Genomic DNA, 10,500 nt, shown 5'->3' with positions numbered 1-10,500 from the left:
TAACTAGACTCGTAACAAAGATACGGGGTCCTTACTCCAAACATTGGCTAAAACAACTGCTGGATAATTAGACTTAAAGCAGAGCTGCTTCTACATCTTCTAATCCCCATTGCTTGCACCCAGTAGGTGCTCAAAAAAGGTGTGTTTTATTGAATGGACATACAAATTCTCTAGGAGGAGACATTTCAGCATAATTATACGGGACAGGGAATAGGGTAACTGAAGAGCGGATTAGGGGTTATACGGAGAAGGAGACGCTGAGCATGAACATGCTCTGGACCCAAAGGGGTCTTTGGTCTATACAGTGTATAACAAAGTGGAAGTAAAGAGCTTTGACCAGCTCAGTCCAATGCTGCAGGCATGAACCGCATGCAGTTATTTACGTTTAATTAACATTAAATCACATGTAAAATTCAGCTCCTCAGTTGCACTAGCCAGATTTCAAGTAATAATAGTCACATGTGGCTTGTGGCTACTGCATTGGACAGTATAGATAATATAAAACATTGTCATCATCAAAGAATGTTCCATTGGACGAAGCTGACCTAGACCCTCAGACTTAAAGGAAACGCATCTCTGCTTCTAACCTGGCCTACTGACATCCTCTTGTCACCCCCTACACCACCCCCACCCCGGATCCGAGCACCATCAGTGCCCACATCTGCCTTCCTAAGTTTTCTGCTCTACAGGGAGTAATGCTGTCTTCTTGGTTTTCACCCCCCAGTGCCCAGGGTAATAAGTATTTGTGGAAATAATGAGCCTTCGATTAGCCTTTGTTAAATGCTGAAAGCCCAAAAGGTGAATTAAGTGTCAGAAGTAGAGAAGGAACCCCTGCTTCCCCTCTTTTCTCACCTCCCGACCCCCTTCTCTGCATTCCCTTTTCCGGTGCTTCCCACCAACACTCCAAAGCAGCACAGTTAGAGGCAGCCCCCCCCCCCCAAGAAGTTCCGGTCCCCAAACTACACGGACTCCCCGGAAGTATCTGCTCCGGGTCTCAAACCGACCTAACTTGTTCACATGGTAGGTTTCTGTCTTCCTTCACCTTTGGCTGCCCTGCACCTAGTAGGTGCTCAACAAGTGTTTGTTGAATGAATGACGGAACCGGCGCATGGATGGATGGATAGATGGATGGACGAACGGATGGACGGCCGGTGTCCCCGCGTCCGCCGCAAGGTCTGCGCGGGAGGAGCCACCCTCAGGGCGCTTGCGGGGAAAGCCCCAGGCCCCGCCCAGCCGCGCCCGGCCCGCGGGCCGGGAGTCGGGCGGGGCTTGGCCCTCGGGGGCGTGTCCTCCCGGGCCCCAGCGCCGGCGCCCCGAGAGGCGCGCAGCCGGCGCCGCAGGGCCCGGGTGGCCGCAGAGGACGCGCGGCGACGAGCATGGAGCGCGAGCTGGAGGAACTGGCGGCGCGGCCCGCGCGCCCGGCACAGCTGCCCTTCCAGGCGCTGGTGGAGGCGGCGGGCGGCCGCGGGCAGGTGCTGCTGGTGGGCGAGCTGTGGGAGCGCGAGCAGAGCCGCGCGCTGCTGCGGGACTTCGCCCGGGCCGTGTTCCCTCCCGAGCAAGCCGCCGGCAAGGCGGGCGGCGCGGGGGCCGGGGCGCCGGGGGCGCAGAGGGCGCCCGGGACGGCGGGGGCGCGCGCCATCCGCTCGCCGCTCGTCTTCGTGCTGTGCCGCGCGTCCTCGCTGACCGCCCGCGAGCCGCGGCGCCGCTTGCGGGAGATGCTGCGGGACGTGCGCGGCCGCCGGCGGGCCGGGGCGGCGCTGGTCGGGGTGCTGGTGGCCGACGCCGGGCCCGAGGACGCGGTGGCGCCGGGGTTGCGGCTCCTGGAGGCGCTGCTGCGCGCGGTGTTCGGCCGCCAGGCGGGGGGCCCGGTGCAGGCGGCCGCCTACTGCCCAGGCCACCCGGCCTCCAGCCTGGCCGTCCAGGCGGCCGCCTGCAGGGCGCTACAAGCCGCCGGGCCCGCGCGACCAGGTGAGACTACGAGGCCCGGGAGGGCGCGGGCGGTGGGCGGCTGGGGTCGGGGGGAGGCCCCCAAGTTGGAACTCTTTAGGTCAGCTTCACTCCTTGTGCACCACAGTAAACTGAGGCCCAGAGAGGGGAGGTGCCTAGCGCTAGGCCTTCCAGCTAGCGTGGAGCGGGCCCCGGGCACGGGGTCCAGTCTGTTCCGAAGGATCCAGAGGGCATAAGAGACGCAGGGGCTTGGGAAAGCCGAGCAGACCAGCTCAAGGCAGGAAAGTTGGTGGAGAGAGGGTTGGACTCGGCTGGGAGCTGGGGGGGAGGGAGAGGAGGTGAGAAAGCCTCAGGAGGCCCAAGTTTCAAGGTGGAAAGGGGAACAGAACTGGGACCGGGGTTTGGCGGTGCCAGGAGCTTCTAGGACCCTGTGCAGCTAGGGATGCGCCATGGGGTCATAGGAATAGATGCCAGGACTCTGAGTACGGGGAAAGGGTGTGGGGACTGAGGGCCCAGAATTTTCTAATCCTTCTTGGCTACCCACTCTGGTTGTGCACCCACTGCTGCGTTTCTCTCCACGTTCTCCTGAAGCGTAGGGAGGGGAGTGAGGGTCTTTTCCCAGCCTGGGTGACTACTGCCATCAGCACCTGGTACGGAAGGTTTTACAAGAGCTTTTCAGGGTCTCAGGATTAAAATACACTAAGTATAGCTGGATCTGGCAAAGCTGAGGGATGCAGGATTGTTCTTTGCACTCCCAGATCCCTTCCTGCCCCCACCTTCCCAGCACCTGCTGCCCTCCAAGCCCTCCAGCCTTCCCTTCTTGCTAAAGAGTTGGGGCTCGGGGCGCCTGGGTGGCTCAGTCGTTAAGTGTCTGCCTTCAGCTCAGGTCATGATCCTGGAGTCCTGGGATCGAGCCCCGCATCGGGCTCCCTGCTCTGCGGGAAGCCTGCTTCTCCCTCTCCCACTCCCCCTACTTGTGTTCCTTCTCTCGCTGTGTCTCTCTGTGAAATAAATAAATAAAATCTTTAAAAAAAATAAAATAAAATAAAAAATAAAGAGTTGGGGCTCGATCCCAGGACCCTGAGACCGTGACCTGAGCCGAAGGCAGACACTTAACCAGCTGAGCCACCCAGGCGCCCCCAGAATCTTTGTTTTTTTAATCAAACAGTTGAAACCAGGGCGGTTGATAAATTGAGGCTCTTGGTTTGCTGAACAGAAAATCTCTCAGTCCTGTCAAACATGCTCACCTGCGGCATATGGGACTTTGTGTTCTTTCTAGCAGCAGGACCCTGGGAGAGACCGGGCCTCCCGGCACTGCTGGCGTGCTTTTCCTGGGGTCCCTGGAGCCGGGGGAAGGATCCAGATGCCACCTCCCCCGGTGACCCAGCTCAGGGTGAGTGTGCTGCCTTCCTGGCCTTCTGAGGGCCAGGTGCTTGGGATTATGGGGTTGGTCCTGTGCACACAGGGACCTGAGGGATAGAGTTGACCAACATCCGTGGAGCATTTGCCATGTGCAGAGCATGGAGGTGAGTGATGTGAGGTGCTCCTGCCACCGGGCAACAGGCACACGGGCCCCCCAGTAGGGCCCTAGCCCCATGGATCTCTCACTAATGAATGCAGTTGGTGTGGGCAGGGCTGGAAGGCAGGTGTCTGCCATATGCACGGTGGGGTGCTTGGAGCCAGATGCATTCCATCTTCCCCTGAGGATCCAGGGAGCATCAGGAACACGTGACATCAGAGCTAAGGGTTAGAGATTGTCCTAGGCAGAAATGGGAAGCCTTGGAGAGGAAGCAGTATGAACGAAGGCTTGAGGGCATGATGTCATGCTCAGAAAAGGAGCCCCTGTTAGGAGTGTGGGTGGGGGGCGGTGAGATACAGGAGACTGGGAGGGCTGAGGAGGAGAGCTGGGACCAAATCGGGACCCTAGACCCAAGGCTCTCAGAAATAGTGAGCTGCTGACCATTTCTGAGCAGGGGTGTCCAGATTAGGGGCGTTTTGGAGAGGTGACAAGACTGTGGAGCAGGGAGAGACTAGAGGCAGAGCCAGTTAGGAGGGGACTGTCTAGTCCTAGGAGGGACAATGGGCAGCCTGGACCCAACACTGGCAGTTTGGGAATGAAGAGGAAGGAACTTAGCCAGAAGCCTTTTCTAGGGTAGGATCCTCAGGCCGCTAAAGGGAGAAGGGGGGGAAACACAGTTCTTCGAAGTCCACGGGAGCACCTGCTGAGGCTGTTGTGAGAGAGCTAGAAAGTACTGGGGGAGTAAGTTGTAAGCAGCTAAATGTATGTGTCCCACAGCCCCAACGTGTACCCGACAGCACCGCTCTGTTACAGAAACAATGGGCAGTGTTTTAAAACACACTTTTCTTGTGTCCCTTACGTTTGAAAAAATCATTAGGCGAGGTGTCAGCCTTCCTTCGGCATGTAAGAAGTTACCACAAACTCGGTGGCTTAAAACAACACGCATTAATTCTTCACGATTTCCATGGGTCAGGAGTCTGGGCAGGGCCTCACTAAGCCGCATCAGAGGGTCGGCCAGGCTGCATTCCTTTCTGGAGCCTAAGTCCTTTGCACTCACGTGGTTGTGGGCAGAGTTCACTTCTCTGCTGCCTTCTCGGTGGCCGTCAGCTGGGGCTCTTCTCAGCTCTGACAGCCATCCCTCTACACGTCTCTCCAACGCAGCAGCTGCTGCTTCAAGTAGCAGGAGACTTTTCTGGTCTCCGATTATGTCACTCAACCACAGGAGGAACTCACACTGTTGTCCTCTATGGTGCCCTGATCAAGGGAGGGACCCTCCCATCCTAGTCACAGATTCCACCCGCACTGAAAGGAGGTGATGATACAGGATGAGTGCACCGAGGGGTGGAAATCTTAAGGGTTGTCTTAGAATTCTGCCTATCACGGGTGAAAGCTCAAAAAATTTGAGAAAGGAAAACAAGTATGAAAATCATTTGCTTACTCCCATCCCTCAAAAGTAATTATCATCTGTATTTTGGCATAGACCATTCTGCCCATCTGTCTGTCTACCTAGCTGTATATCTCCTTGTGCTATTTAAATTGTAATAAATACGCTTCTATATAATACGTGAATCATCTGCCAAATGCATCAGGTATTTAAAGCATTCCATTGCAAAAATGTTAACTTCAGTCTCTCCATCATCATTTTGGGTATTTCTGGAAACCAAAGGGAAAAAATAATAAAGCAAAGGAATCATAAATAATTTTACATAAATCTTGGATAACTCCCCTCTCTGTAGCATATAACAATTTTTTTAAAGTTTTATTTAAGTAATCTCTACACCCCACGTGGGGCTCAAACTCACGACCGCGAGATCAAGAGTTGCATGCTCGGGATGCCTGGGTGGCTCAGTCGGTTAAGCATCTGCCTTCGCCTCAGGTCACAATCTCAGGGTCCTGTGATCAAGTCCAGCATCGAGGTTCTTGCTCAGCAGGGAGCCTGCCTCTCCCTCTGCCCACCTCTCCCCCTGCTTCTGCCCCATCTCTCTCTCTGACAAATAAATAAATAAAATCTTAAAAAAAAAAAAAAAAAAGGAATTGAATGCTCTTCGGACTAAGCCAGCCAGGCATCCCTGTATTCTCACGTAGAAGTGAATGTATTAATTAAAATTGCATTCATAGACTATGCATATGCATTTATACATAATAAATATGAGATTACACAGACAGACATTTATACGTACTCTTTTGGAATCTGCTTCCTTCACAATAACAGATTGTGAGTGTGCAATATTCCATGGCAGTAATTACATATCAGTAACCTCTTTTCTCTTCCAGGGGAATGGTAAGTAATTGTAGATTCACATGCAGTTGTAAGAAATCGTACAGAGAGATCCTGTGTACGCTTGGCCCAGTTTCTCCCACTGGTAGCATCTTGCAAAACTATAGGATAATATCACAACTGGAATATTGGCATTGAAACAATCCACAGATCTTACTAAGATTCCCCCAGTTTCACTTGTATTTGTGTGTGTGTCTGTGTGTGTGTGTGTTTAATTCTATGGAATTTTATGCCTTTTTTTAAAGATTTTATTTATTTGAGCAAGAGACTGCATGAGCAGGAGCTAGGAGCAGAGGGAGAGGAAGAAGCAGACTCCCTGCTCAGCAGGGATTATGCATCATTTTTAATGCCTGTATCGCATCATGTGGGTGAGCCATGGTTAACTCAACCAGTCTCTTCTTTGGACATCAAATAGCTTAGGATGCTTTCAGCCGCAGGTAGAGAAACCATGACTCAAGCTGACATAGATAAAGCAAGAGCATTCAGTATCTCACCTAAAAGATAGTCTACAGGTAGAGTCAGCCTCAGAGCTGATTGATTCTGGGGCCCAGTGACCCCATTGAGGACCCAGGTTCATTCCTTCTCTCCGCTGGGCCACCCTCCGTGTCATTTCATCCTTGGGCTGGTAGCAAGATGGCAGTTCCACTAATTATTCCTAATTATTTCCTTAGGATAAAATCCTAGAAGTGGAATTGCTGGGTCAAAGGCTATGTACATTTTTAAGGTTCTCGATATGTATGTTACTGTGGTTTTTAAGTAGATATTTACTGGGGCCAACTTCCTCCCCTTTCATTCCTGGCTTACTCACTCTTAAACTTGACCTTCTGGTTGGGTGATTCCTTCTCTTGTGTTCCAGATCACCTCCAGGACCCTGAGGAGAAGCTGGTACTGACAGCCATATGTCCCAACGGAGACTGTGAGGACCCCGGGAAGGGGCCGAGAGCCTGTGATGGACTGGTCCATACTCCTGCAGATCCCGTTGGAGAATCGAGATGAAGGCTGGACGGCTGGGCTACCCGCGCTCTAACCTGCACGCTGGGGACTGGCTCCTTCTCACTGAGCCCCCTTGCCTCCACGTTGACCTTGGAATGGTGGTAGCTTCAAAGGCCCCACTTGTAAGGGGACTGCTGCGTTGAACCAGCTAGGAAAACTTATTTTCCTGGAGCCTGCCCCCCACCTCACATTTGCTCACTCTCTGATCACAGTGAGGTTATTTGGTCTTTCTGTACTTCAGTTTTCCTACGCATTGGGACAGATGGCTGTCTTCTTTGAGGGTCTATGGTTCTGTGGCAGCCCATGGTGTGTTTGCATTAGCATCCGTCATTTCAAGTGCATCTGGAAAGGACTGTGGACCAGAAGTCATCAGATCGGGGAGGGGGGGGGTGGCCTTGGACATGTCATTGAACTTTTAGGGGCTTGTGTTTGTGAAACAGACAAGTGTTTGTGTTTCTCAAACACAAGCCCAGGGGCTCTCAACCAAGAGCTAGGCTGCCGTTCCAGGCAGCAATAGAAACTTGTGTGGGTGAGTGTGAGAGAGTGTGTTTTGAGGGGGGTTACTGTGACTATGAGGTGCCCCTGGCACTTAGTGGGTTTCTCACAACATACGGGACAATCTCCAACAGCAAAGACTTGTTCCACCCAAATTGCCCATCATGGCTCCTTCAAGAAACTGGATGAGCCAATCCCTTTTCCCTGTGAAATTCTAGGAAGTGTGTGCCCCCCCGCCCCCAGCAGAGAGGGTTGGGCTTCCTGAGACCTTGGCTCCCAGAGCAAGCCAGCATAAAGACTACACTGCTTGCTGCCCTGGGGGCCTATTGGGTCAGAGCCAAGACAGCCACCTGCTTTGCATGCCCCCTTTCTTCATGTTGACATTGACTTTCTATGCCAAATCCTTTGAAAATAAGGATGCTGGGAAGTGCCCATGGCACCAAACAAGAAAGGTAGGAGTATGGATTACAAGGACATGGGACTTTCTCTCGATCTCAGGCCCTTCCAAGGTCAAAGCAGACCCAGCCCAGAGGTGCCAAGTTCCTGAATCCTTTTTCCTCTGTTTATGAGTCAGACAGGGTTGATGATGTTCCCTTAAAAGCCAGGAGAGCCATCTGTTCACTCGTAGAAGGAACTCTGTATTAACTCCCTTGCCTTCCTCGCCTGCCCCTGGAGAAATGAAGTCTTTGGAATGGCAAGAGCAGCTCCTGATTTTCCCTGGTAGGAAGCACTATCTAAGGGAAGTAGCTAAATTCATTCATTCGTGCACGATTTGCTCGGCACACACGCAGCTGGGCTACTCTCTGCCCAGGGTTCTACAAGGTGCTGCATACCTTCCAATAGTTACTTGGGCTCTCATCTCTGGTACCAAAATGTGGAATTGGAAACCTGTGGCTGAGGGGCTGTGTGATATCAAGGAGGGTCCCCCTGGCTCTATGCTTCAATTTATTCTTCATAATAAGCAGCCTAATTCTGTCCCTTCTCTGCCTCATGGGGATAGCATGAGGGCAGGCAGGGTGACATCATATTTGGGGTTGGTTAGCAGCAGGTGTCATTTTAATAATGCAAAGCTGTCTCACCAATAGGTAGACCCAGCTGACCTCCTACACGAGAGTGAATTCAATGAATTACCGTTGATTTTGTTTTAAAATGGGGAGATTGGTGTTTTCGAAGCTGCTATATTTTTCTATTTCTCTGTTAATTTCTTTGTAATAATTGGGTCAGAGTTGTATTATTTGGTGGGGGGGGAGCTTTTATTAAGGTAGGAAATTCTCTAAGGCAGAAGTTACAAGGCACAGCCTCTACTGTGTTTAAAAACCTTTTGTATTTGTTGCCAATATTTGAAACTTGAGAGATTGCACATAAAAAAGCTAGCTTTCTGGGTGGAGGATGGGGCATGCCATCATGTCCAGTTCGCTGCAACCCCCCTCCCCTGAGTGGAGCCCCCTTCCCACCCATCTAATCCACCTCTCCACTTCAGTTCACTCATACGTGCCACCCGCCTGGTCCCAGTGGACATTTGAGTTTGCAAGCCTGTGGGGTAAAGAGTGGATTACATATAACTTTTTCATTATTTTCAGTGTCTCTGGTGACTAGCTGAAGAGAGAAGGTCTTTCCTGAGATTTGTGTTCTGCTTCCAACCGGGAAACACAGGACTGAGATCCTTTGGGGCTCCGGTTGGCTTTCTTGACACATGGCTATATGCGATCTTTTTAGGAATAATATAGTTGGTATTTTCTAGCAGACACAAGAGTTAGGTGCCGGAAGGGATGACCTTGGTGGTAGGTCTCTTCCCCAAGGACTCCTATAAGGCATGAAGATTGCGGTGGGCCTGTCTGGGAATAGAGGCCCTGGGTTAGGTCAGTGATACCACTGGTGAGGGCCTCCGGTCAAGTCACAGTCTGGGCTGGTGGGTATTAATCCTTCTAATATGGCAGTAGTTGTGCTGTTTCTGACTTGACTCAATAATTCCTTATATCTAATAAAACCAAACAGTACCTCATTGCTGTCTATCAAAACCAGAACGGATCTTTCCCTTTATTCTCATAAAGCGTTCCTCACAGGGGCCCTTGGGGGCAGGGCGCCTGGGCAAAAGGTGGGAACCTCAGGAATAGTTTGGCCTGAAAGCCTTCCAGCCCTGCTGACATCTCCACAACCCAATCGGCTGGGATTGGAAAAGATGTAGCCGGAAAGTAAATGTTTGAAAAGAGATTTTTTTCAAAGATAGCATTTGGCTCAGTGTTCAGCAGGATGTGTGCGTTCGTGTGCACACATGAGCATGTTTAACGAGACAAAATGGCCTTTCTCTAAGTCTCAGAGAGTCCTTTATAATATTTGTATCTTGGTTTCTCTCCTCTCAAAGTATTTGTCTCCAAGACTTACCACGCAAGAGGAGTCCTTCAGTCGTCAAACCAGGAACAGGGCAAACTTGCAAAGGGGCCAAGGGTCAAGGCCCCCAAACCAATGTGCTCTCAACAAGCCCCTCTTATCCCCAGCAGAGAACCCAGGACCCAAGCTCACGGGAAAAGTCGATGACAGCCGTGTTAACCTGATAGCAGTCTAAACTTCAAAAGGTAGCAGCACCACTCTGCGGGGCTGGTTCCCCGTGGTCGCGAGACCTGCACTTTGTCCTGTTTGGATGGCAAACGTAACCAGTGCAGTGGAGAGAGCCTTTTGTTTTGTACCCATGGACTGCACAACCCCCTTCTGACCTGGTCTTGTGTGTTAGTGGATCGAGGATTGAGACAGACCGTTGCTTGTGTAATCTTAGAGTTCAAAGGAAACAAGGTACAAGGCAGGGTGGATGACCAGGATCCTGCATGAATTCTCCAGATGCTTTTGGCCCCCTGAGCCAGAGTCCTCAGGTTGCATTATACTTAGGGCTGCCTAACTGGGAGCAGAATCAGAGGCTACTCACTGGGTCATGCCGTGGTTCACAGAGATTCCAAAGGGACCAGGGTGTGGAATTGCTCAGGTCCAAAGTTGGCCCGGGCACTGGGGCCACTGTGGGTCCAGGGCTTTGGCAAGGGCGAGAGCCCTGTCTGCCTTCCTCCCTGAGCTCCCTGACCGGGACTCCTGCTGCAAAGGCAGGAATTTTTGCCTTTCACTTGACTGGTGAAATTCAGAGACCCTCAGGTAGGAGTTCAATATTAAGTCTTAATTCAGGCTTGTTGCTGTCCTGTTCTGCACTCATTAGGAGCAGTTAGGCACTTAGTCCTTGTGACCAAGCCCGCATTTTGAGTCCTGGTTATGAACACTGGGTCTCTTG

The 10,500-nt window shown here is 51.9% G+C and overlaps 1 protein-coding gene across 1 annotated transcript; it reads left to right on the top strand.

Annotated features, from left to right (window-relative positions):
* Positions 1–1,331: 1,331 nt before the first annotated feature.
* CUNH2orf72 (chromosome unknown C2orf72 homolog) lies at positions 1,332–9,250 on the top strand. The gene is made up of 3 exons (XM_032400176.1): positions 1,332–1,968; positions 3,227–3,340; positions 6,601–9,250. The coding sequence occupies exons 1-3, from the start codon at positions 1,377–1,379 to the stop codon at positions 6,738–6,740; spliced, it is 846 nt and encodes a 281-aa protein (XP_032256067.1). The 5' UTR covers positions 1,332–1,376; the 3' UTR covers positions 6,741–9,250.
* Positions 9,251–10,500: the final 1,250 nt, after the last annotated feature.

The sequence above is a fragment of the Phoca vitulina genome, unplaced genomic scaffold, assembly GCF_004348235.1.
Source record: "Phoca vitulina isolate PV1807 unplaced genomic scaffold, GSC_HSeal_1.0 scaffold1, whole genome shotgun sequence".
Classification (NCBI taxonomy): Eukaryota; Metazoa; Chordata; class Mammalia; order Carnivora; family Phocidae; genus Phoca; species Phoca vitulina.
This window is presented reverse-complemented; position numbering and strand designations above follow the sequence as displayed.